The following is a 27,994-nucleotide window of genomic DNA, read 5'->3' as shown; positions in this document are numbered from 1 at the left end:
GCATTGTTGAAACATAATTGAAACAAGTAAACATATCTGCTAGATAATAATGTGCAAATGTAAAGTATTAGAAACTCACAATACCAACATTTTTTCTTGCGATTTGGAGAATCCTGTTACAAATTGTGTTAAGAGACTTCAGAAATCCAGTGGATTTGAGATTGAAATGTATCTCCTGTTTTCTCAGTAGAATTACAAATAAGCCCACACATTTGTAATTTTAGCGTTTTAAAATATGAAAACAGCATCCTGTGTCCTTGATGACAGCACTGTTGATTGTTGTGGACTGAATGAGCAGGCAGCAAACATAAAATAAGTACATAAGCAACATATAGAAAATAATTTTACATTTATTTCATTGTAGCTTCTGTAATCAGTAGTGTGACACTAAGCTGAGAGCTGCAGTCAGTAGATCATTGAGAGAAACACAGGAAAACACAGGAAAACAGAGATGGTATAGAAATAGCGGTAGAAGGACGGTGACGAAGGAAAGGTAAAAAGAATATAGAACCCCAACATCAGAGAACAAACAGTCCATTTACCATTTATCAGTTCATTTAGAATAAACAGGACTTACATTATAGAGGAACAGGTTAGCATGAAATCACCCCCCCCCCTTCACAAAATGCTACATATCCATTTTGATGAGAAATAGCATCACCTGAAGTTTATCATTTAATATATCTAAGAGTCATCATCCCAGGGCCCTCGGTTATCAACATTGTACACAAAAGGTTATAAATTGACTCCTATGAGTAAAATGTAGAATGCTTGTGACTACAAGAAAGTTGGTAATTGTCAAATATGCATAACTGCCCCAAGCACCCCCTAAAGTAATGTGAATTTATAAACCTCACAATTTCTACACCACCATGCTCGTGAACAACAGGCTTCACTTACAAAATGTATGTTTTAGTCACAGAGGAGACTACTTTGTAATACTCACAGGGGAACTTAAAGCTTGAGTAGACTTGACTAAAAATAGCATTTTTCCTCCACATGCACGTGAAATTACATTAAAATTACACCATAGTTTATTGTGACCTTTCTTTCAGGAGTCCATATGCCATGATGGTACATGTAGTGGAAAGTTTCTCTTACATGCAAATAAAAATCAAGATGCCACATAAATAATGCACACAATCTCGAGGCGCCACACAACATCAAATCCACATTGCTTCAATATGGTGACTTACAGCATGAAGGTAACAGAGGACTCCCATAGACATAAACTGTATACCAAGCCAAATGAGCCTTTTACAAGCAGTACCACATATACAACAGAGCAGCCTTGCTATGTTCAACCCAACAAGGAACTGAATGGAAAGTTTGTTGCTTAACATTAAAAGAGTATCAAAGAACCTGAGATCTGAGTCTGGTTTATGCCTTATTTGAACCAAATCAAAAAAATAAAAATAAAAAATCCAATCAACGCAAAAACTCTTGAGTGTTGTTTATATTTGAGGCAGAGAATAAGATAGAGATGGAGATGGACACATTCAATATGCAACAACAACAGCCTCATCACATGTGTTCTCAAAGACACTGCTGTGACAGTAAAATAGGTAAATAAAATATTACTGCCAGTTTACAGTTAATTGGGTATTTAGTCCTTGCCTTGCCTTGTCTGTGCATTATATGTCAATATCCTTTGTCTTTCTTACCTGGAGCACTTTGAACTTTTATGCTGAAAAATCCTGCCAATGGACACTCTTTGTTAGTCACATTGCCCTGGAAGAGCAGTGTTTCTACCAGGATGTAAAGATGTTACAACAGTCTTACATCAACAGGTTCAACAGACTGAAACTTTTCAGCCCATAGATATCAGCGCACCAATGCTTTTCCTCAATGCATTTCTAGGAGCTCATGGCAAGACCAGTATCATGATTGAGATATATCCAACTTTGAGTTACCTGTAGCTTAAACAGAGAGAAGAAATATTTGGTAACACTACCTTGAATGCAGGCTAGACATGATGGACACTAACTAAAAATGAAAGGTAAATGAAAAAAAGACATATTTGCATAATATGTATTTTGTATTGTATTTCTACTGTCAATCTGCCCAAAGGTGCCTTAAAGTTTAACTTGTGTTCATATTGCCTACAATATGATTTTACGCCCTTTTTGTTATTGGGAACTTGCAATTATCTATTCATGTGTAAGCTAGGTGAGACTCTCAATGAGGTTCAATTTTTTGTTTTACCGTCCTGTTTACCAGGACATAAGGGGTGTGCTTTCAGTAAAATGACATCCATTTATATTAATTTACTTTGGCTGGATCACTGTAAAACTTGACTTGTGCTTCAGAAATGAAACCGTTTTTGCTGCAGATTTTATTTGCCAAACTTTGGAAAGCGGGTAGAATATTTTGTAGAGGACTGAGCTGTAAAATAACCTGTAATTATGTTATGAGATGTTTGACCACTGCACCTGAACTTTTGATGTCTTGTAAATCCAGGAGGGTTGGGCACTTCATGTGCATGACACGAAAATAGAGAAAATCAAACAATCATGCTTAAATGCAATTGTTAATTAACTTATCATCCTCAGAATAACAAAACAAAAAAAAATAGATGACTGCATGCAAGATTTTTGTTGGGTACACAGTGTTGATAAATGAGGGCCCAGGACTCTATCAGTGCTGTCCTTATGCAAGTCACAGATTAATGGACTAGGTCATACACACAACACAGAACAGATAAAGGATACAGAAATACATCACAGAATTGTAGGTTCAGGCGCTGCTCCACCTGACACATCTTGTCAGAGGCTCTGTTTCTGTTGGGCCAGACTGGTCTCTGAGTTGCAGCAGTTGGCCTAACAAAAGCCTGGACCAATACTAAAGGTCTCTTAACTAGCCCCATTATTTGCATGAAGATAACTGACTGGTAGGCTTGCAAAGTCTTTATAGGAGAGGTCACCCTCTTTACCTTTTGACACCATTTCTTTTCACAAATCAAATCAAATACCTGTTTACTGTGGCTGACTTTATCCCATCCTTGCACTACCAGTCCTCTGATAGCATCCTATCAGCCCCTGGAGGAGCAGTCACACATGCCCTGGCACAGACACTGGCAGAACCCATAGACCAGGCAAACTGTCAGGCTTGACGGCACCAAGCTCACACATACAATGCCCAGTGTTACTCTCTGAATCACCAGCAAGTAGATTCCTAGAGGCAGTGAGCCAAAGTACAAGAAACCCAGCAGCCAGACCAGGATGCGTGGGACATGATTACAGAACTTGGACAGGGCGTCCTGATCAGCCAGCCCATTGGAGCCCATCGATACTGAGTCCAGGCTCTGCTCAGCATAGACATCGGAGCTGCCATTTCTGCTTGGGGAGTGCTGTGAGTCCCTCTGCACTTCCATTATAGTGATGACCAGGCAGTTGGAGGAGTCATGAGATGGGCTGGAGGAAGAGAAACTCGTCGGAGTCAGGACCACCTCCTTGTTGTGGTCGGAACTCCAGGATTTGTCCCGCATTGCCAAATGGGACATGATGATAGCATCATCAGGGAGGGCTGACACCTCGTACTCTGTGATTTCAGTTTGGTGTCGGCAAAAGGGGCAGGAGATGAAACCTGCTCCATCTGCAATGTCCAGGATCTTAATGAGGCAGCGGGCGCAGACCCGGTGCAGGCAGTCCAGGATCTTAGGCTTGCGATTGTTGACATTGTAGCGTTGGTAACAGATCTTACACTCTAATTCCTCTGGTGGAGGACATTCCTCCTCTAACTCAGCCTGAGGACAGCTCATCTTCAAGTCATGTTCTGGGGAAGGTGAGAAGAATGTAGAGGCAGAGACATGTTGAGAAAAAGTGAATTAGAAGCATAATGGTACTGTATTTATATAGTCCAGTATTACATGTGATTTTAAAGCAGAACATTGGATATTGTGCTGAAATAAGCAGATGATTCTGACTATTGTTATCTGCTGTATCTCTACCAAGCAGGGAAAGGTCAGGTCTCTTCCTTACTCTCTGGCTGCTTCTACTCTCTGTACCTGCTGCTGATGAATGATTTATGGTTTGGGAGTTGGATCAGGGTGTCATCCCAGAGCCCTCTGTGACAAAGCAGGAGACCTGTATGCTACTAATCTTTGGGGAGAGGTGATAGAGACAGCTGCTCGTTCCCCATTTCTTGGTGATTTGGTTATTTCATGTGGAATACAATGTTGTTACGGATCTAAATTAAAATGACCAGTCCCTGAATTGAAGCTTACTTTGTAAATTTTAGGTTGTTTGATTATTTATTTGTCATCCCATGGATTGTATAAAGCCCTTTGTAGCTTTTTATTTGGTCTGTAGTGATACAGAATACAGAATCCAAACTTGGGGACTCAACCCCCACCACGGCTCACCAAAGTTTCATAGGGGGGTGCGAGGCCTTCTTGATTTTGAAGGATGTAAAAAGAAAAACCTTTTTGGAAAATGTAAAGTTGTCCTTTATCTCAACATTTCTTTGAAGATGGAAAAAAACTAAATGAAATTGACTATGAAGTATTATAGTTAAAAATAATATATATAGCAATATATATAGCAATTCTGCTAAAAGAAAATATTTCCCACATGAACCTGCTCACAACAAGGTCTGCGGATTATCTCGAGTAATAGGGTCATGATTTCTGAAAAGAGATGTTGCTGTGGAGTTTATCAAATGTATTTTTTGGCACTTTGAGCACCACAAGCTGAGTGTTGGAGAGAAGGCAGACATGTCTACAGCCAATATCTCCAACACTTGGCAACTCACACCAAAACAGTCTAGACTGATAACACTACAGGTAAGAGGAAGAAAAAACATTTTTGATTTTGAGGTCAACTGTCCCTTTAAACACAGTTCTCACTGGCACGTCACCCACAAAGACAGATTCAAGCTATGATCTGGGGCAAAGGTTTAGGCTAGTGTGTGTACAAACTGTTACATTCACCCTGGTATCAGTATTAGTTGATGCCAACAGTTTCAGTGCGATTGTACATAATTCAGGGCTGACATGAGAAAACTCCCAATGATCAGTTCCCTCATGCAGAACAGCAAGAAACTGTCAGTCATCACTGATAAGGTCAAATAGCTGTAAACATGTACCCACCGACACCTAGCATGAATAGGAATGAGGGTAAGGACCCCCCACCTCCTGTATTTTGCCTCAGACCCTTACTGTGGCAGGCGAGATCACGCTCATCTTGAGGTGCATAAAAGGTCGTTCTTGATTTTAACATCTTCAAGATATGAAAATACAATAGTTTCATAATTAAACTCTATTCTGTCATAAAGCATAAAAACTGGGCTGTGGATTTGAACATTCCTGGGGGTTGTGGAATATGTGTGATTATACTTGCTTGTATCTCTGACCTATTAAAAGTGAAAGAGGTAGGAAACTCTATGATGTCTTCGGCAGATTTAGGGAGAACAGACTTAATTTTCATGCACTCTTCTCTTGAAATAGACTGCAGCAAAGTTTGAATTGTGAATCACAATTTTCTATAGGTAAACAAATGGTAGTTTCTTTTTTCAACAGACTTATTTTCTTATGTCAGCATGCCAGTTTATGACTGTGTGTGTGTGTGTGTGTGTGTGTGTGTGTGTGTGTGTGTGTGTGTGTGTGTGTGCCTTGGGACTCTGACACCACATGTATGTGTGCCAAAAGGCCCCCATGGTATTGGTGGGTTTCACTATCAATTTTGCCAAGAGCAATTGACGGGAATAAGATTAATTGGCAGGTACCGTGTATGTAGCTGAGTCAACAAACATAGTGCCAAGAACTGCTGGAGATTGTCCTCAGCAACAGACATCCCCCACTGTATGGTCTCTATGTCCCTGGTGCTTGCTGGGCCTCCTCTTTGTGGGGGGCTGACATTGTGTCCATAGAGGGGCATACCAGAACAAGGAGTGGTCCCACAGTGGCACAGACTGGGCATCCAAAGAGTAAAAACTACATTGCCTCTCGATCTCCCTGTGATGGTCATCACTGGGTGTGGACATACGCTCCTTCTGCCTTACATGTACCCCCCACATGGACAGTAATGGAATGTTTTCATGGGGTCAGAACTCTGTGCCCCAGGTCGATTCGAGTCCTGGCTTGAATAGTAAGGCTGATTCTAGATCTGCTCACAACTCTCTGAGGTGGCAAGTTAAAATTTCCAACCATCCAGTTCTGGGAGACCAGCTCAGAGCAGAGGTGAGCAGCTGGGGTCTTCATCTCCAGTTAAGGTAACAACTACTCAGTGGTATTGGTCCTGTTCATTTTCAAAACATATGGGGCTTGTTTACAGGGGCAGTAGCTCAGTCTATGGGGACTTTGCTTGGGAACTGGAGGGTTACTGGTGCCAGCTCATGCTTCTGGACACTGCTGTGGCGCCCTAAAGCAAGGCACTGAAACCTCAGCTGCTTGAGGAGCCTGTCCATGGGCAGCCCTCTCGCTCTGACATCTCTCCATAAATGCATGTGTCTTTATTTCAGGTCTGTGTGTGTGTAATCTGTAAAATAACAACAGCGTGAAAAAAAATTTAATTTCACCTTGAGGAGCTGATAAAGGAATTCTTTAACATCCTGACATGGACATCTTATATTTAAAATATATTCAGTGTTCCTTATTTTCAAAGTCCTCTTCCACTCAAAATTGTTTTTCTTGTGTTTATGTCCCCTAAATATTTGACCTTGGCTATACTGACTTGTATCTGTGCAAAGTTTGCCACTAGCGAGGTGTTTTTTCATTCTTCCACTAAAGGAGGTGATGTCTGTGTACCTCCTTACAATCTAAGATTCCAACATATGCTGTGCAAGCTAGTTTATGTACATTATATGTATATGATATATACATCGTAAGTACATTACACTAATACGCAAACCAATCGCTGACTGATACGGGAAACACCGCCAAAGAAACACGAAATTCCTGCGCAGACCGGGGGGCAGAGAGCAAGGAGCAAGGTTTTGACAGCAAATATGGTAGAGTTGTAGTTTTTGGCTGCAAACTGGGCCAGTGTTAACATTGTAACATTGCAGCAGATATTATGTATGTTTCACAACCACTAACACTGTGTAAGCCATTGCTAGTTACCCTGCAAGCTAACAAACAACATAAATAAAGATGGTAATTACACTTAACATTCTGGTACGTCTGTCACTGATTTTGGTGCACAACAGACTCTTCATCTGAATCTTGGTCTGACTGAGGCTCAAACATGTATGGCTGAATCTTTCCAGTGTTTCCTTTAACGTTAATGCACCACTCTTTCAACGGTCAACTAGTGCGAGCTGCACTGGAGAAGGTGCAAAGCAAAACCTACCGCAAGCAGCAGCGGTGGGCAGATTGGGGGACCGATCTAGAATTTCTCAATGAGGGAGAAAGAGTGGATTGGCTTACAGCCCTTTTTCAGAGTTCTTTTAAACTGTTATAATGTGGGGAATCCTTGTAAAGTAAAGTAGTAGTATAAGTGTAAGTATTTTACATACTTTAAAACATACCTGGAGGAGGACATTAATGTCTGCTAAAATGGCAAAGGACTTTGTGCATTCTGTCGACTACCCCCCTGACATGATAATAAACAAAGACAGGGTTGCAGCAGAGTTTAAAAGTGGCCTTCCAGTCTTTGTTCAGGCCCAGGTTTATTTGTCAACTTATGTATGATTCAGTAAAGGTTAAAAAGGTTTGGTAGGGGTTTAGTAAAACCTAAAAAAAAATCACAGAGTGCATCAGTGAGTTGTAGTTGCAGTTACCTCATTCCTGTTACTTTTACTTAACCTCTACATTTCATTAACTAGTCCCCCTCCCGTCAGGAAGATGCTATATAAAGAAAAGCCAGTCATTCATTCATTCATGACCATGAAATATAGATTGAATAGGTGAATGTTGCACTGGCGATTGCCCAGCAGGCCTCTCTGTGACTTGCTGACTGCTAAATATTTCAGCCAGCAGTCTGTTGCGTTAAAAACCCTTCTGAAACATGTCAGAAAGATGTCAGAAAGAACCAGCTCATGCTGCATCAATCCCAGGAGCAGAGTCACCCAGTTTTCCCCAGACATCTGCGACAAATACATTTGTAAAGAAAGGGCACTGCACTGTGATTGGGCAGGATAAAATCCAGATCTGTGTTATGCAACATGAACTTGAATGTGGTTACAATTGTTAATAAATCTATCCTGTGGAGTTTACATTGCAAACAAACATACGGTCTAACAATGTCTTTCGTATCTCATAAAACATCGTCTTTGAGTGTTTTGAAACATCAGTATTGTTTACATCAGATTTTTTCTTGCTTTTGCTGCTCTTTTTTACCTCATTGCTACCCTTAATGGCAAAGTGCTGCAACCAGCTGTCACTATGCATGAACTCTCCAGTAGAGCGTCCAGTAGATCCACACATGCAACAAAACACCTCTGTCTATGCATTTCACACCTCTATTTAAACTGTACAAAACCAATCAAACCTGTGCATGTCACACTCTAAATAATTTGTTCTGCACCAGGTGCCAGCCATTTATCAATTCATTTTTTAAAAAGCCAATTAAATTTTGGGACAGTCAAAACTGAAGGGGAGACAGGAAACGGGGGGGGGAGGGGGGGGGGCATGCAACAAAGGTCCTCAACTGGAACTGAGCCAGGGATGGTGCAACTCTTTGGCATGCACCGTAACCAATTGGCTGTAGAGGCTTTGAATATATTTTGAACACTTCCAAAAATTGTCATTAGCTTTGGTTGGTAGAGCTAAATACTGTGGTTTGAGTTGAGTAATTACCTTGCAGAGAGTGCCATTGTGAGGTTCATAGTCAGTGAGGGGGAACACTATGTGCAAAGCTATTAATCACCACAGGTTTTCACTGGGCTTCACGGGTTTCCAAAACCAAACATTATTTTTCTTTATCTTCTGCCAGATTCTCAATGTTGACTTTGTTTTCAGCTTGGTGTTAGAGGGTATATGAGCACAATCCACATAATAGCCATGAGGAATCACACCCATAGCCCCACAAAAAAGAAAGCTTTAATTAAGAGTTGTAAAATCACAGGGCAACCTCCAAGGCTAAAAAATAAAACCAGCGCAGAAATGCCAAAAAACGCAGTTCTTCTTATGGCCAGTTGAGGCTGGCTCCAAAACGAGTCAATCCCCATAGACTCCCATGTTAAAATGCTGAGCTTTAGAGCAGAAATTAACGTGTACAGGCCATCCATGGATAATGTCCTCCAGTTCTTTGGCAGGTCCACCCCTCGCTCCTCTGCAGCTTTCCCTCTCGTCCGAATATGGTCACTTTGTGCTTCACAAGTGATGGCAACAGCCAAAATGCCAAACTCGAGGCTTCAAAATGGGAGTTCACAAACCCAACGGTAGTCCCCGAGGCTACATCTGATTACTATTCAGTCTATGTGAAAAACACACACAAAGCATCTGTGAGGTTGCTCATAGTTCTCTCAAGTGATATTTGAAGTTGGAAATTTACTGCTCACCATCTTGTTCATCACTGGAAACACCATCTAGTGGCCATTAAAGGAACTGCAGCTGACACGAATGTATTTGCTTAACTATTAATTTCTTTTAGCAGTTGATGGCTGCTGTAGATTCCATGTCAATGTTATACACAGACATTCCCAGAAACCCAGTGGTATTGCAGATCATCCCAATTAGCAGTGGACTGCCTTTCACTTAACATTTCTTCTTCATACCTTGGATACTATTGCTAGGTTATTACGCTGCTGAGGTTGTAAGCTAATTGGGCACAGCGGTCTTGTGTAAAGTGGGATTGTAGAGAGGTATAATGAGATATGGTTGGCCAATTGAGTCTAGATAAGAGACAAATGGCAGGGCTCATAAAGGAGTATGGCAGAATAATAGAGCTGTAAGTGTACTGAGGGGTGATGGCGTCATTACTGGACTGGACTAAGAACACTGAAGTCCTTTACAAGAAGGGACAGAGCCGCCTCTACTTTCTGAGGAGGCTCCGCTCCTTTAACATCTGCCGGACTATGCTGAGGATGTTTTATGAGTCTGTGATGGCCAGTGCTATTCTGTTTGCTGTGGTGTGCTGGGGCAGCAGACTGAGAGTAGCCGATGCCAACAGACTCAACAAGCTGATCAGAAAGGCCAGTGACGTTGTGGGGGTGGAGCTGGACCCTTTGACAGCAGTGTCAGACAGGAGGATGCTGTCAAAGGTGCAGGCGATACTTCAGCATGGCTCTCACCCTCTCCACAACGCTCTGGTCGAACAGAGGAGCACCTTCAGCCAGAGACTGATTGCTCCTAAATGCACCACTGAGCGCCACAGGAAGTCATTCTTACCTGTGGCCATTAAACTGTACAACTCCTCCCTCTGATGATCGGACTCATTTGGCTATTTATAAAACAAAATGCTACAACCATTTCATTGTATATTGTATATATTTCAGATTGTCTACTATTTTATTATTTATTTTATTTTATTGTCTACTTTAATATTTTATTTTATTTTATTTTATTTATTTTATTTAAATTAAAACAATTTCCCCCCAGGGATTAATAAAGTATTCTGAATCTGAATCTGAATCTGAATTAGACAATAAATTATCAAAGGCAGTGATAATAACCAATGAAGTAATTGTGCGGTCTACCATTCTTTTTCTACTAGTCAGAGCAATATTGTAAATTTCACATGGAGAGCGAAGAAATTTACGACCACAGCCTCCTAGTGTTGTTTTATTAATAGTTGTGTTCTGATTGACTGATCAGTTGATTGACTGGTGTACCACCTGACAGACTAGTTAACTGCCTGGTTGACTGACTGATCGACATATTAAATGATTAGTTGGTCTTCAAGGTAAATATGTTGAATCTGAAAGGTGAAACACTGATCTGAATAAAGTCACGTAGCTCCACTGTGCAAGAGCAATACGACAGGGGAGGAGGTGGAGCAAAGCTGACATTTGACAATTAGGAACTGATTGGAGGAGAATTAAGGAAGTCTTGATGCTGGAATAGATGAAATCATGTTCTTGCTCTCCAGAGTAATTATAGATCCAGTTCCATGCTACTATTGTTCTCCTTAAACCACTGGAGAGTTACTCCTAGTATATTGGAATTTCAGTAACATATACCGTAGATGGTAGGCTGGACTGGGCTGTGTAGTAATCAGAGAGTCTACTCTTTACCCAGGCATGTGGTTTGAGGTGTTCTTGAGCAAGATCAAACAAAATTTCATAACAAATTTAACCTGTGTGAAATACTGAATCAAAACTAGAATAGTTAAGTCATGAGAGTAAACTAAGTCTGAATGATTGGAGCCTTTCTGTAGATTGTCAGATGCCACAACAACACATAATCTCAAGCTATCAAGGCCATTAAAAGTACCATAAACATCCAGGATGGAATGTTACACACTACCCACAGTCAATCAAAAAACTCACAGTGGATGTGACATTCATAATTGCTCTTCATTTAGGTAAGACTTCAAAAAACCATAGACTGCTACAAGCACACTTGTCCTTACCACCTTCAAGTAGCTTTAGAATGCAATTCACTAAAAATAAAGGTCTTATTACAGTCTGAAAGCAGTTGTGGATAATAGATACTTGGATGCTGAAGGATACAACTCTTATGACACTCACTGCATTATCTGGTGCACAAAGTGTGATTCTAGCTAAGGAATATATCCAGGGCTGTTTCAAGACACTCTGGGGGCCCCAGGCAAGAGGCACCTTGGAGGTCCCTCCCCACCCTGCCTCTAGGGTGACCAGGTCCCAATAAACCAAATGTGGGACAAGGAGTAGGTTTGTGAAGGACAATGTGGGACACCCGCCCCCAGCGCGAAGTTGGGACCCACGGTACGATACCAGTGAAAGTATCACGGTTCTGAGTAGTATCACGATACCACAGCAAAAATGAGGCAGATGTGCCTTTTGTCATTTATAAAAAGATAAATCACTTTTCTATAATACATCAATGATATTTCAATGGAATAAATTACTTACTGACTTATTCATACTTCAAAAACAGCATCAATAAGTGATTAACATAGTGGAGATCAAAATAAAATGAATAAATAAAATAAAAATCAACCAGCCACCCTCCTCCCCTGATAAGTAAAGAACAGTCCCTTCATAAGTAAAGAACAGTCTCTAAAGTGCGGTGAGGTTTGTGGACCGTTACCTGCCACAAAGAGAGAAATGTGAACGGCTCGTTTCTCCTCTGACACATCACATACCTGTGTGCTGCCACAGCTCGGTTGTTCAGGTATTTCTGGACAGTCATGAAATCAACAAAGAGGAAATTATTGGACCTGGAGCCGGACTTCTCCGTCGCCAGTAACCCCTTATCTTGTGACCCCCGTTCAACCCACAACCGGCAGGATTCGCCTTTAGTTTCTGCTGCTGGTTGAAATCTGTACTCACACAGCGTGCTCCTGAATGATTTGTTTTGCTTGCACAAAACTATTTTTAGTCGCAAATGCGAGTAAAATGCTCGCACCGTAGAGCTCTGTGGAAAACAAATTACTGTAGCATATATAAACAAATCTAACCTACAAGTAAAAAGAAATAAATAATAACTTTAACTGCGTTAAGATACTCAATAGCTAAGCTAATACCTGAAATGTCACTGGATACAAACCACGGCAGCAGCCTATTGAGTGCCAGGTGGCCAGCGCGCGCTGTTATTGGACGGCGCATGGACACTCATCCTCTTGCGATTGGACTTTGAACTTATCCCACAGTAGTGGTACCGTGAGGTACCGTAGTACTACGGTACTCCAACAATGCTAGCGTGGGTGGAAACCAATCATGCGGGACATGGTCTCAATTTGCGTGACGCGTGAAAAGAGACAGAAATGCTGTGAGGTCCCGCACAATGCAGGACATCTGGTCACCCTACTTCCACTGCCACTCGCAAGCAGCAGCTAGTAGGGGGCCCCATTAGGGGGGATTCCAACATGTTGTCGTTGTTGCAGTGTCTATAGGGGTTCCATCATATTGTCATTGATATGGACCTATGTCAGCCGTCTCTGGGGGCCCCCTTCCGGCTCGGGGCCCTAGGCAATTGCCTAGTTTGCCTGTCCAGTTGCGACGGCCCTGAATATATCAGCTGATAATACAAAGTTTTTAGCGTTCAAGTGCGCATTGGAGTGCAACTTCCTTGGGATTCATCAGTTGTGTCACTGCTACCTGCATCCCATTTTAACATCTGCTGAACAAGTTGCTCTGTGTGTCTGTCTCCCCCTCTATTGTGGTATTAGGGCATAATTGTCCTTGTTTCCTTATTAAATCAAATGCTATTCTAACACATGCAATTACAATGAGATGGTCCTCCCTAGAAAAATAACAGCATAAATTGTTTCAGCAAGTGCTCCACTGCAACACGTTTATGTTCAAGTGACAAAGCCCTTCAGCAGCCATATTAATAAAGACCAAACAGCACCAGGCTTTGAAGCATATTTGACGTAGAGTCCAAACCATGGAATTACAACTTTCAATCCATCATGTGATGCCATGGGGCCCAAAAAGACTTTTTCACATAGACTTATGTTGTTAAAGAGACTTCTGTAAATCAGTGGATACATTTTTTGAGGGTCCCAACCCACACAAAATCAGGATTTAATAATTTAATTCCCATTCAAGTTAGTGGAGGGCTAAACCAGAAGTTAGCCACTTGGTTGGCAAAATTTCTAGTGCATCTGCCCTATGGGCCCAATGATGTCCCTTCCCTATTTTATCCAAACCATGATCTTGCCTGAACCCAACTAAGTTGTTTTGGCCTAACCTTAATCATAGCCTTAATCGTAAAAAAGATTTTTTTTTTCTGTATACAGTGATTTATAATGGTTTCGGCAGGCACTGAAAAATTATGTTGTCCTGGTGATAGGGGCGTTAGATGAGATGTCATTCTCAAGGGCAGTCACTAACAGCATATTTTGTCATTCTATTTGAAGGACTTGTTGGCTAGAACAGTATGTTCCTTTGCCTCTGAGTTCCTACCAGCTCCATCCATGCTGTTTTTTAGCTCACCCTGAGCTCCCATAGGAGGTCGAAACAGAAGAGAATTTCCCCATGGAGTAAATCAACAAAGTATCACCTTGAATTATTCTACAAACCACTATCAACAATAGCTTGATATATTTAAAAGAAAAAGTGTATTGATCAACATATTTGTGGCATATTGGAAAATACTTTGATCACCAAGATAAAAGCAAGTCTGAGCTGTGTTATCACAGCTACAGAAGTCTCTACAACACTGAGCTCCAGACACCCTTGCAGCCAGAATTACACAATCAATATTCTGCATAGATCTTGGCAAGATGAACTAGATGAAAAGCTGTGTTTACCTGCACTTGTAGCATATGATAAGGGGGAAATTGGCTAGTAGATTTATGCTCTCTCTCTTCAAAACACCATTTACTTTTGCTTTTAGCTGGTAAATACTGCTTGGTAGTTTGGTGGGTTTATATCTAGAGTCTGACTCTGTCTGATTCCCCTAACAAAGTTATATTAATTTTGGGAAATAATCTTTTTCCTTCCACCTGTCAACAATGTGCTATTAGAAAACTTTTAAACTCTCCATGTAACCAACAGAAAAACAGCTGAGGATCTACCTCCTGCAACATTTTGACTGACAAACTTATAGCAGGTGTCTGACAAGACATACCTCACAGTAGGCCCCCAGTGCAGTGTGTGTGTGTTCGCATGCATGTCTGTGTGAGTATGTGTGTCTTGCAATTTGTAAAATGCCATTTTATATCTGACAGGCAAGACTGGACACTTATCTTTCCCATGCCTTATATTCTATGCTCCCCTGTCCCTTCCTCTCTCTTCTCCTCTGTCTCCTTTCAGTGTGGATTGTTGATGATAGCTTTGACCTTTGATGTCAGAATATCTGCTTGGTGATGCTTCTCTGAATTATGCCATTGATCCAGAGGATTATGTTCATGCTGCTTAGCAGATCTTTCATCATGTTAACAGCAATTAGAGGTAAACACAGAGCCATCTTGGGGTACCCTAGCTTCTTTTAAAAAAAAATGCATGTTAAAATACACAGAATAGGCTCCAACTGTATTGTTTAGATACCCCTTTGAATCACAGCACAAAAACTTTGCCTATAGAGTGTGCCAGTAAACCTGGAACTCCGTTAGCGCTTTTAGCACTTCCGGTTCTCTTGTCTAAAAGTCAATACTTCTTTTGAATGGGATTTTGGTAAAATGCCTCAAATAAGGTCTGTGGTTAACAAAAGCTTAAGCGAGTTTCAGGTTTTGTTCTACGACATAAAACACGTCAGTAAATACCCTACTTGTGAATTTTGAAGCTTTTACGTGTCGTAAAAAAGGCGGTTGCTAACAAGTTGCTCAATACGACTACAAACCCTGTCGGGGACATTAAACGTCATCACCCCCGAACAAGCAAGAGTGCTGGCAGTCCGCCATTACAGCTTCTTATTTAGCTTAAACAATCCGATTTCCCCATTATACAATGTTTTTAAAATAAAGCGGCCGAAATCAGTTGAAAGCTTAGTGGCGGTGACGTCAAGAGTCATGCGACCGTGGAGTAGTCATGTAGTCCGTTAAAGCCTAACGTTAGCTTTTTACTTCTGGCGATTGCATTTAAGCTTCAAATGCGGTATGAAAGGTGTTCATGTGTGAAGATTATCTCACTGAACAAAACCTGTAAGTATCATAAACTTGTGTTAGCCACAGAGCTTATTTTCTGACATAATCCAAAACGCAATGCAAAAATCACATTCACTTTCTCTTCCGGGAACCAGCGCGATGATAACCTTTCGGGTTTTGACGTCAGCCCTGGCACACTCTATTGCGAGTATTATTTTCGTTAAACTTAAGGAGTATTATTTTCTTAAAACTTAAGGTTTTGACATTATAGTTACAGTAATCTTTAAGGTCTAGATCACTGACATTATAAACAACCAATAGACCCTTTTACAGTCAACGCCATCATATGTCATTGTCATAGTTGATATTTAAGAGGATTACGACTGTTTCAGAGCAACTGGTGTTTCAGTGTAATGAGTGACCTACTAACTGATGAATCAACTAAATGAATCGTGGTTTCTCGTAGTGACAGCAGCTGTTAGAAACACAAACAGAAAATAAAAGCTTCTGAAAGCTTCTAAAAGGTTTCAGTTTTACTTTAATCAGTTTTAAATACATACTCATCTATGTTTATTATCTAGCCTACCATTTATGTAAGTTACCACAAGCAACCATGAATGCATCTGGCTGAAACTTACCAGTTAACACAGTCACTCATTAAACCAAAACACAAGTTGTTAAACACATTGAATATCACTGGACAGTATCCAGTCAACATGAACATAAGCCACGGAGCTTTTCAATTAGGGGGGGTAATTAGGGGTTGGGTCAGGTAGTACTCAGCTTTGTTTGATAGAAAAGTAGGTATCTGTGATTCATCGGGTGGATTGGTACTTAATCTAAACACACTGCTGTATAATTAATTATAGCATCTGTGCTCCACATTCTGTGCATTGATCTGTGAAACTGTTCTGCTCTCATCTAAACATAAATTCAGACATTTTTCTCCAGCCTTTGGCTGTCAGAAAGATGAATATGCGGCTCTAAAATGACGCATCTGACACTAAAAATATTGTGTCAGGACAACATTTGTCTAAGCGTTTTTCATCACAAGCAGCAATTGTCTGCAGACACACACAAGAGTGTAAAGCCAGGAGAAAAGTGAGTACTACTAAAACATTTTTTTTTTAATTTTTAGGGCATTTTTGCCTTTAATTGATAGGATAGTAAAGTGTGAAAGGGGGATAGAGAGAGGGAGAGACATGCAGCAAAGGGCCACAGGCTGGAGTTGAACCCGGGCCACTGTGACAACAGCCTTGTACATGGGGCGCCTGCTCTATCCACTAAGCCACCAACGCCCCAGTACTACTAAAACATAACGTGCTGTAACAATGGCATGCTATAATGTTCAGATATGCTGGTACAAACAGGATGTGGAAACAAAAGGAGTGAAGTTATTATATTCAGTAAACCAATAAGGAAGCTGTATAATGTGTTAATGGGAAATTTTAACATACTATCTGGCCAGTTGACTCATCGCTGTTTTGGAATTCCCCGTAGCCCCCTTTGTCACATTTTCTGAGGAGGTGTAGGTCCTTTCAGTGTAGATACAGAATTCACAGCAATAGCCTCAGTGACACTGTCACAAAATCATAAGTGAGAGCTGAGAGTTTGTGGCTCACTAGCTCACCCAGTCACAGTTGACAGTGTGGCCTGTCAGAACGAGCTTCATTAGATACTCAAGCCGAGTAAAAAAGTAAACCTATAGATACACCAATCGTGCTGCTGGTGACCACCATCGACCGATTTTCAGCTTGATCCACCATGACTGGTGAGTGGTCGCACAGTCTCAGATATCGCCGTTCCTGTGCTGATCAAATTTACATGCTTGTGCCACATGATGGTTCCATCACAAACAGCAGCACAGACAGTAACCAAATATTGTTATTCATTCCCATGCATACTGCACATGGTTTGAAAGCTACTGTGTTAAACTAACTAGCAAACTTGGGTATACCACCCAAATCTGTATTCACCATGAAGTTAATAGGTAGCTCAAAGAATTTTTAATATTTCAGACCAAGTTTCCAGTGGCTTTGAAGGAAAGTTCCAAATATATTTGTGAATACTGTCAGTTATAGATATTAGAAAGAAAATCTCTAAAAAAAAAAAAAAAAAAAGTACCTTTGATAGCCATGGGATGGTTGATAGAGCAGTGGCTCTATAGCCAGGAGGTCCTGGGTTTTATCCCAACTGAGCTGTTGTGTGGTGACTGCATGTTCTCCCTATGTGCATGCAGGTTTACTTTCAGAGGCCTATTTTTTACCCACCCATGTACCAAAAAAGTGCTCTCAATGTGCTTTCAGATATTAGCCTCCATGTTTTCCAGTGCAAACATGATGGTAGCCCTGCTGACACTGTAAGTGTTTAGCTGCTGGTCTCTTGTAGTGCACATCCATGTATAATTGTTGCCACTGATTGAGTGAATAGCTGCCCAGCTTTATACCACAGTAACTACAACCACAGTATCCACATCATGATGGCAGTGTTGTGCCCTGTTGCCTCCTAATCAAAATGTAGAACACATACTGTAAGAAGAACAACATATCAGTGTAGTAATTGACAACTATCTGTCAGTGCAATTAGCTCTGCTCTGCAGAAATACACAGCATAAATTCAAGACAGGAATAAAACAATTCACTTTGTTATTCTACCTCTAAGTCTAAATGATTATATGTCAGAGAAGTGATAAAAAGAAATGAGAAAAGAGCCAGAAGGATAAACACAAAAGTAAAGGTATCAGGCTCTTTACAGCCACAACATGCTTCAAATTTCACAGCTCTACTAAAAACCAACAAATCATTGGTGACCTCTCCATCCAAACACTAGCACACCATTAGCATGTAATGAATCAGGCCCATGCTAGCCATTTGTGTTGCTGTACCATCCATCAAGACAAAGAAAAAATTACTCCAAATCATGAGTTGTCATGTGCCTAAACATACTAGTGTTTTGCAGTATGTTATTGCTTCTTCTCCAGCTTGACTAAGTTGAACCCCCCATAGACGGACGTGTTTGTGAACTTATTTATGACTAGAACTAACTGTGACATTGACCTCGGCATTGGCAGATGTTTGTGACACACCTGAGTAGGAAAGCAATTTAATGAGCTGTGGGCTGTGTTGGCCTCCCAGTTCTCTACCAAGAGGTGTTGCATATTAGTGTGTTATTAGAAAAAATGCTGGTGTTACATCCTCTTTCTCTGAAGTTTTTCAAACCCAGCAGACACAAAGAGGCTTACTCCTTACTTCTTTCATTGCACTAACCCCATAGAGTTATCTTTTGCCATTTCAAGCCAACCTCTCACACCTGTAGACGCTCCCATACCACAGGAGCTTTACTCCTCGGCAAAAGCCATAGATTTTTAACTAGAAGGGCATAACAGCAGAGTCCTTTCAGAGGTGGCAAATCAGATCCTTCTTGACACTGAGGTTTATGCTGTACACTGTGTATCATTTCTAACTTTTACTGAGCCAAGAAAAGTTAGCTGTAAGTAAGTGCTCTTCACATTCAGGAAGTTTTACATATTCACACAGGGCTCAACAATAACGATTGCCCGATTGCCCAGGGCAAGTAAAACTCAAGGTCGGGCATGTAAACTAACAACTCACTTGCCCGATCGGGCAAGTTGCTAAAAATAGTAAAAGTTAATAACTAAATAAATGTATTTTAAAACGTGCTCCTTCGGCTCTGATGCAGCGGTCTCTCTACTTGAAGTCACAGGCACACGCTGTGTAACAATGTCCTGCCCACAGCCCCCATTGATATTATTTTGCGCGACGGACGCTTCATATAATAACATAACAATATACTATTTATGGTGTTATGTCATCGTGTCATTTATGTCTCTACATGGTCACACGTTGACAATTCTCCTGCAATTCTGCACGCTAGAGCAGCTCGGGCCGCATTTTCCTGACCAAACCTGACCCGGAGCCCGATGCAGTTTGTCAGCTGTTATTGAAATGGACAGTGTGTAAATAACCATCAATAGACTGCTGTTACACACAGACAACCACGCTGCTCACACAGCAGCGCAGCACGGCACTCGTGCTGAGCTTGTGTTGCGTTCAGGCATTGTCACATAAATAACAACTTCCAGCACTTAAATAGGTCATAGCACAAAACAGCAGCATGTCATGTGACTTCTTACTTTTATTATATTCAATAAAATTGTATGTTCCTAAATCTTGAGACACCTCATATGTAAGCTAGACAGACATTTCACCTGCTCATTACTGTGCACAAATGTACTGTATGTACTTAGTCCTAAAGAGCCCTTCTGGTGCCAGTAGATACATAGAAACATTCCAGCAGGCTGTGCTTTGCAAGCATACAAAAAAGTTTCACGCATGTGAAAATTATTTTTCATGTGTGTGCTTCACCTCCGCTGCTACAACTCCATCCTAGGGGAAACACTGCTGTGTGCGTTTTGTGCAACAGGTGGATGTGGTAGTCTACTGGTAGAGTAGAGAGAGAGCTAAGTAGCGTTGAAGTAGAGTAGAGCAGGGCAGAGAGATGGAAGCAAAATATATATAAAGAAATTTTGTGCACACTTCATATGATCGATCCTACGAATCAGCAACCCCACTGGTTAGGTTAGGTTTATGAAAAAAAATCATTGTTGGGTTTCGTCCTGTTGCGCACTAAATGTAACTTGATGTGAGGTGACAACTTGATGTGACTTACTTATTCGTGCCTGAAAACAAGTCAGTTTCATATCCCAGTCTTCTGGGTCAAAGTCCTGTGTTTGTTTGACCTGTCCATTCACCCTAACTGTCTCCCTCTGTGGATTTTATTGCTCTTTAGGCCCTGTGTCCACCGCTCTGTCACAATGCAGGAGCTAATGTGGATCCATACAAAAGAAAGAAAGAGAGACTGAAAGAATACAAAAATGAAAGAAAGAGAGTGTGTGAGGTGTTAATTAGAATAGTGGCAGGTTGACAGATTAAATCAGAGGAGGGTGTTTATACAGTAGCCTTTAACACAAGCCCAAGATTTACTGTCCATTCAGACCGTTAGAAGCAGTTGTTGGCTGCAGCACAAATCGTATTTTAGCATAAGGCAGGACATGCGGCAGCGCTGACACATGGTTGGCTTTGAATAGGGAGTAGGACCAAGAGATCAGCTTCAGCTCGGTTTCATATGGACGACCATTTCTGAGTCTGGACGCCATATATATATCAACACATAAATATTCAACATTTGGAAGTTTAAAGCATAAGCATAACACATGGAAAGCTGATGCTCACGTGCAGTAAAGCATAATTGTGACTCTTAAGTGTGGTAACACACCTATAATTCTCTTCATTTGGTCCGGACCAAGGGAAAAAAATGATATATTGTTGCTCTTTAGTTTTGGTCTTTTTCCGGTTCACACTGATTTTTTACAAATGAACAGGTACCGGATGGACAGTTTGGTTACTCTTTGGTGAGTTCACAAAGAAATAACTGGTTATAAGCATTATGAGTGGGCTATTATGAGATTGCAAATCAAAGCACATGTTATGAATAATGACTCACAGGTAGAGACAGGATGAAAAGGAAGCGTCTTGTACAGCAATTATTTGGGGCTTATTAATGTGGGATTGCTGTCACACACTTTTTAATTAGATTTAATGAACTGACAAAGTGCATGGAGTCGGATAAAGCACAGCAGTTTTAACAGCTTTTGACCTATTAATCAGGGAAAATACCCACGCTGACATGCATATGTGTGACCATGGTTACCAAATGATTTACATAAAGAAGTCATATACATGGTGTTACTCAGATCAATTATAAGATCATTTTCTGAACACTTTTCATGATGAGCACATGGAGTTATCAGTAGTTTAGCTTTTGAAATCACGCTAAAATAGCATATCTGCTCTCATAAAATCCTGTAGTTGGTTCATATGTTCTCACACCACAAATTAACTGCACCATCTTAATGGAACTTTGTGTTAAAAGTGTTGAAAAATAATGAAAAAACATTTTTAATACAACTGATCCCCCACTGGATTGTAGTTTAAAAAAAACAGTCTGCTCTGAATTTTTAGTATTTTTGTTGTTACTGTGTGGAGAAGGTCAGCCAGCCTCTGGGCTACAGCTAGGAGGGGGGGTATATTGGTTTAGCGTTGCTCTGCTCAGCCTGTTGTGAGGGCTAAATGTCACCGCTTCGGCTGGGCTGATGCTGTCGCCCTGCTGCTTCCCTGGGGGGCTGATGGAGATTCAGACCCAGCTTTAAAGACATTTTGCTTGCGCAGGTTATGGTTCTCCAACAGAAAATACCAATGCTATTCAGTACGAGTATAACTGCAAATTTGCTTGCTGGTTTAGGAGAGAGTTGGGCCCTTACTGAAGGCTAAGGCTCTTAACTGGCCAAGGGCCCAGCATATGATGGAACTAGATTTAGATAAGATAAATATTTACAATCCATTTGTCAGCGGGGCCTTGTGCAGTAGCCACCCCACTGTTTCTGAGCTGCTCAAACTTAAGTTGTGAGTGTCTTGAACATTGTTGGCAAAGATGTTTGATATTGCGAGCCATCTTTGATGTGCCCGTCTGTTTCACTGTATATATCCTCTATAGACTACACATTATGATTCATTTTACCTTCGCAAACTCCAACAAATAGATTTGTAGATACATTAAAAATATGAATTTCATTTACAGTTTTGGACTAACATAGGAAGCTTTGGACTATGTTAAACATTTCCAGATTATTGCTAGCCTGGTAAGACCATCCTGATGACGTGAGCTCAACATTTTGTGTCACTCTCTGTATCACTCTGGACTTGATCCCGCACCAAAATCTTTCAGTGGGCGGGAGTACTTGCCTTCATAGGCAAACTCCTTCATCTTCATCAACAGAGCCACTTGATACTCTTCTTATTTAATTACTGTTATTGACTCTATTTCTTCAATAATTTCACTTATTGCTGTGTTTACTCTGCTAACATTACAGTTAGCTTGTTGCTTCCGGAGCCACCTTTATTGTTCTGCAAGCAGCGGCCTGCATGTACGTCATCAGCTACAACACAGACCATGATTGGCTGCTTACCTTGTCAGCTATGGTGCACATTCCTGATTGGCCCCAATTGGATTTTACTTTCTGGATATGAGGCGGGTGGAACTGAGTCTAGACTGATACTGAGAGTGAAACAGAATGTTGAGCTCACATCATCAGGGCGGTCTTCCCAGGCTGAATTAGTGCAAATGATGACCCTTTTACATCAGTGATATCGGTCAATATATGGGTTATTTTGGTCATATTAAAACAAGGCAGCTTTGTCAAAACATAGTGAGAGGACTGGTTAAATTACTGTCTTGGCTTGATTAAGCACTTTGTGACTTTCTCAAACACTGAGAAATCATGGTCAGAGCTTTTACTTGTAAGAACCAGTAGGATCTTAGAAGATCCCAAACTTTGGCCATGAAATAGGGCATGGGAAAATTGCCTGTCATTTTTGCTGGCCGCTAAGTACGTCAGACTACAGCAGAGTGGGGGCTGATGACATATACTACCACCTAATAACCACCTAGATGTTCTTCTGCAAAGAAACAGTGGTAGAAGAGAGGTGAGTGTGTCACTTATGCAGGATTAAGTGAGCAATCGTGTAGATTGTTACAAGGCGAAGCCTGTGTAAAATTACCACCATTACTAAACTATACTAGATCAATAATAATTACCACTAAACTAATATTATAAAACCGATGGGCTTAGTTTTAGCTATACAGTATGTAGATTATGTTTCCTCAGTTCTCATATGATTCTTTGTGCTAAGTCAGTGTGGTCCTGAGCTGTGTATCCAGTTGCATTGTTAGTCATTCTTACATTGTCTCTCCCTCTCTCTCTCTCTCTCTCCCTCTCTCACACTCACACACACACACACACACGCCTGTACTCAACAGTGTTGGGTAAGATGTCAATAAATAAAAACCAGGTCAGATACTTCATCAGTCAGACACATTACTTGTGACACAATGATTGACTGCCTAACTCACAGTTTGCATATTATCTTGTCTTGCTGAAACACTGCTAGCAATTTGTGGCCTGTTCCATGCACAACAGCATGCAGTTAGTAAGCCTAACAGCTACACAGAGGTCAATGAGTGAAAAGCACAGTCTTTGAAATGTTTTCAGTTGTTGATCTGATGATGCACTTAATTTAATTATTGCTGAAAACTAATAATGAGTGGTGTCTGTAACAGCACTGGTTGATATCTTATCAAAAAAAAATCCAGGTTGTGTTATGTAATATACTGTATTTGATCTGTGTGTAAGGCAAAGTGTCTGTGGTGAAACAAGACACTTCATGGTTGAAAATCTTTTTAGAAATGGTGCCATCCTTTTAATTCAAGAGGCAGTCAGTTCATATATCTTGATCTGTGCCCTTTAAGGATGATTTAATGGATGACACTGGTATGGTATAATAACACTGTTGTAAATTATATGCTTAGGGTAATGGTAAAGGCATGTATGTGTATTTCACATCTGTCCAATCGATGTCAGGGCCTGACTGTTCAGGACTTGGAGGAATACTGTGCCCTCAAAATTGTTATTTTATTATTGATTTTTTTTTTGCACGCCCTGATAGCACCTAGGAAAGCAGGTGCCTTTGAACTTCCTGTCCATGCTTGAGACTGTTTGTGCAGAAGTTCCAACTGTTCCAACTGTTTTTGGATTCTTCATTTATCATGGTGGCATGTGGGAAAAAGAAAGTTTTCTTCGAGAATTAAATTTTACACAGGGTAAGTAGCTGATACACAAATGATCATTCTGGGGATGAAATATTATAACTTTATGCCCCTTGGTCAGAAAATTATACCAATAGGCTGCAGGGCATATGGTACTGCTATCATTGTCATTCATACATATAGTAAGCATTGTCAATGTGCATACCGCTGAACAAACATTTCCACTATGTGTGTAGCCTTCCATACTGATGATGCAGTCCTGAGTGTCATGTTACTGCATCATGGTTCTGTTCATACTCTGTGGTCAGTAATTATGCACGTGTTGATTGGGTAAGCCAGAAGGCTACATAATGTATTTGGTGGTTTGTGACTCTGATGAAGGAGGTTATTTATCTGTCATGAAATGAGTAATTGATCGCAATGATAATGATTTAATGTTTTATGCATGATGGTCTGATTTTTATCTATGTGGACTACAGGTGCTCTGCAAATAAAGGGATTTTTTTGGTGAAAGAGGTGCTATCCCAACAGCCTCTCACCATGTGGAGGAAAAAATAACATCAGAGTGTGGAAATAGAAAGACTATACTACTGTCAAACTGCCTTACTTATGTCCTTTTTATGTGGAGCAACAATTTTGGCATGCTCTCAGCTCTCAGTTCTATCATGGTTAATTTTGTTTAATTTTACTTGTTTTCCATCAGGTGACCACTCTAAGAGCAAGCCCTCTGTCCAAAGAAAAAAAATAGGAAAATGCATAGAATTTACGAAACACTAAGCCATATACAAGTGAACATATTTAAAACCCCAACCATAGGTTAAATCCTAGAAAATGTATCATATTATTGCTTTTAAGTTATTTAAATGGTGATAAAAATTCTTCATGTAATTCTTAATAGTTTTTAACATGTAGTTCTGACACAGCACTGAGTGCAGTATTTTAGGTGAGAGAAACATTTTCACTCATTTTAAAAAGAAACTTCATCTCAGCAACCTGATGCTCTGCTGTATGTCTGCTTCACATTCTACTGATTCAGTAGCACTCAGTCATTATAAATTATAAATGTACTTGTACCATGTTTTTGTTGTGGGGAACAACATAAATGTCTCCTTGGTTGTTATTTGTTTGGCTATGGAAAAGTATTTGACATCTGTTGGTGCTTTTCTGGAAAAGGCTTTTTAAAGAGGAGCCATGTTTTCAATGCATTGTGGTTGTAGTAGACAGGAGCAGTTGGGGGGAAATTATGATTTGTGTGGACACATCATGTTAAGATAATTACAACTCACCAGCCTACATACCGCTAGGATCATAATTACTAGAAGAAGGAATAGGACAGCTTCAGAAATACAGCCCATAAATATATATATATATATATATATACATATACATATTTAAATCAGAATCAAATCTACAAACAAATCTGTGCTTGCAAAACTGCTGCTGTTTAAAATGTCTCTGAATCAAATCCAGACAAGCCAGCTACTGGTTAGTGCATAATTATTTAGAGTGAAAAGGTGAAGATGACTTGTTTGCTTTAACCTTTATCATGCAGACAGAGTGATAAACTCCTATGCACACACACAAATAGAGGGCAGGCACACACACACACACACACACACACACACACAGCGTTTGTCCTTATGCAGACCTTGTTTTTCTCATCACTAAATCTCCAAATGCAGAGCACAGAGTGTAGCAACACACAGTATCCACCCTCTGTGTTTCTTTTTGTGCATATTTATTTTCCCCTGCGTTCCTTTCTCTCTTACAGTGTTTTCTTTTAGTGATTTATTTCTGGCTTTATTGCAATAACTGTTATTCTGCATCAGCTGAGGCAAACTAATCCACATAAAAATGAACATGTATTCCACTTGTATGAGTGTGTGTGCACTGAACTACCTGCAGTAGTTCTGAACTGTCAGCAGCTCACCAGCTGCTGATACAACAACTTAAATATTGGTCTAAAACTGAACTGTTATTTGCTCTAAACACACACATCCAAACAAATAAACACAAATGCAGTAGAAGGACAGATGCACCCACACCAGTCTCTCCATAAAAGATCTGCAGTTCAGTGTGTGTGTTTGTGTTGTTCCTCACCTTGTCCCAATGAGTGTGACTCCCCCTCCTCCACTCCAGTTGTCTCTGCTGCTCTGTCCTTCATGTAAATCCGCCTCTTTCATAGCAACACTCCACATCTCATTCCTCTGTTTGTGTGTGTGTGTGTGTGTGTGTGTGTGTGTGTGTGCAGGTGTACCGAAGGCAGGCGTCAACCAGACTGGCAGTGTTGGAAGAGGCAGCGGAGGGGAGGACAGCTTCTCACCAGAGGGAGATCCTTCACCTGCAGAGGCTGCTAAGAGAAAGACAGGAGGCTGAGGAGAGACTGCTGCAGTCCAAACGGTAGGAGGGGAGCGAGGAGGAGAGAGAGAGAGAGGGAGCAGAAGGGGTAGGATGCAGGCAGGCAGGAAAAGGGAGGAGGATAGGGAGAGAATGTGTGAATGAAAGGAGGAGGAGAAAGAGAGAGGAGATGGTATTTGTAGCAAGAAGGAGGGCAGAGACAGCAAGAGGCAGCAGAAAGGTGCACATAGAGGCACAGCCGGTCACATCAACAAAACAGTTACTGGCAAGAAACAGAGATGTCTAGACAAAGAAATGGGTGTCACTCTTCTTAGAAATTGTCCATCTTTTCCTGCTGTTGTTTTCCCCAAGAAGAATAAGTCAGTCCAATTATTATCTTATTTAGATTATGACAGATTTATAAGTCACAAGGACATTATAGTGAAGTAATGACAGATTTTCTTAAAGGTAATTCAGAATGAGTGAGTGCTTACTCAGTTTGTCCAATAGAGAGCATACACCTAAACGCCTTACTCAGTATATACTTGGTCACGAGACTTTAATGACCAAATTTAAAGTCACTATAACCAATATTTTTATATAAATAATGCATCAAATAGCTATGTGTATGTGAAAGCGGTGGTTTGTAGTGACAAACCAACAGTGTTTAGATTCAGAGAGTGAATATTGCACTGACATTCAGGAGGTGGCCAGAAACACCAAATGAATGTCAATGTCACTGTGTGTCTGCTGGATGTGTAAATTAGCAGCTGTTTGTGAACAACTTTCCCATATCAACTACATAAGTTGGTAGTATGTCAATATTTTGTTTATAGCTTGTTGCACTGCCCCCAGGTGGCCAAAAAAAAAAAAAACAGTAAAAGAAGCTTCAAAGATGGAGAGCAGGACTGTTGTTTCCCCCCCAAGTGGCAGTGAGTGTAATTACACAAACACTGTTTTATCCATATGTATGACAATAGACTAGGGATGCAGCTACTGTGACATCACCCATTGCTTTGTGGACTCCTATTTCAAAACCTCAAGTCTGGCATTTTGTCTGTCGCCATCTTGTTCTTTTTTTGTTTTGGAGCCAGAAGAGGGTGGACATGTGGAGAAGGGAGGGGTGAATCTGACTCATAAACTGCGGCCACACCTCACTGACTGTCTGTCACTCAATCTGGCCATGTCTTTAATTTTGTATAACATCAAGCCTTAAAAGAATGGAAATGGAGGCGTCATGTAAAAATTCAGGCCTTGTACAGCTGTCATGAATCGAGAAAGTTAGCTATAGAGACCCAAACCTTATTTGGCACAAGCTTGAATGTAACAGACCTTCATTCATATGTGGAAGTACAGACTCCAGCTTTAAGGGATCCTTATCAAAACGTTTTATGTGATGTTATGTTAACGTTACTGGATCT

At 40.7% G+C, this 27,994-nt stretch overlaps 2 protein-coding genes across 2 annotated transcripts in view; one reads left to right on the top strand and one right to left on the bottom strand.

Moving 5' to 3' along the window:
• The window catches only part of cep89 (centrosomal protein 89), a 72,095-nt gene that overhangs the window by 31,334 nt on the left and 12,767 nt on the right, over positions 1-27,994 (top strand). The window contains exon 17 of the mRNA XM_033624537.2: positions 26,488-26,636. Coding sequence (XP_033480428.2) covers positions 26,488-26,636 — 149 coding nt within the window. The remainder of the gene's footprint in view (positions 1-26,487; positions 26,637-27,994) is intronic.
• On the bottom strand, positions 335-26,548 carry LOC117255667 (E3 ubiquitin-protein ligase RNF182). The gene is made up of 2 exons (XM_033624833.2): positions 26,337-26,548; positions 335-3,774 (listed from the first exon to the last, which is right to left on the bottom strand). The coding sequence occupies exons 1-2, from the start codon at positions 26,398-26,400 to the stop codon at positions 3,032-3,034; spliced, it is 807 nt and encodes a 268-aa protein (XP_033480724.1). The 5' UTR covers positions 26,401-26,548; the 3' UTR covers positions 335-3,031.

This window comes from Epinephelus lanceolatus, chromosome 2 (assembly GCF_041903045.1).
Source record: "Epinephelus lanceolatus isolate andai-2023 chromosome 2, ASM4190304v1, whole genome shotgun sequence".
Classification (NCBI taxonomy): Eukaryota; Metazoa; Chordata; class Actinopteri; order Perciformes; family Serranidae; genus Epinephelus; species Epinephelus lanceolatus.
This window is presented reverse-complemented; position numbering and strand designations above follow the sequence as displayed.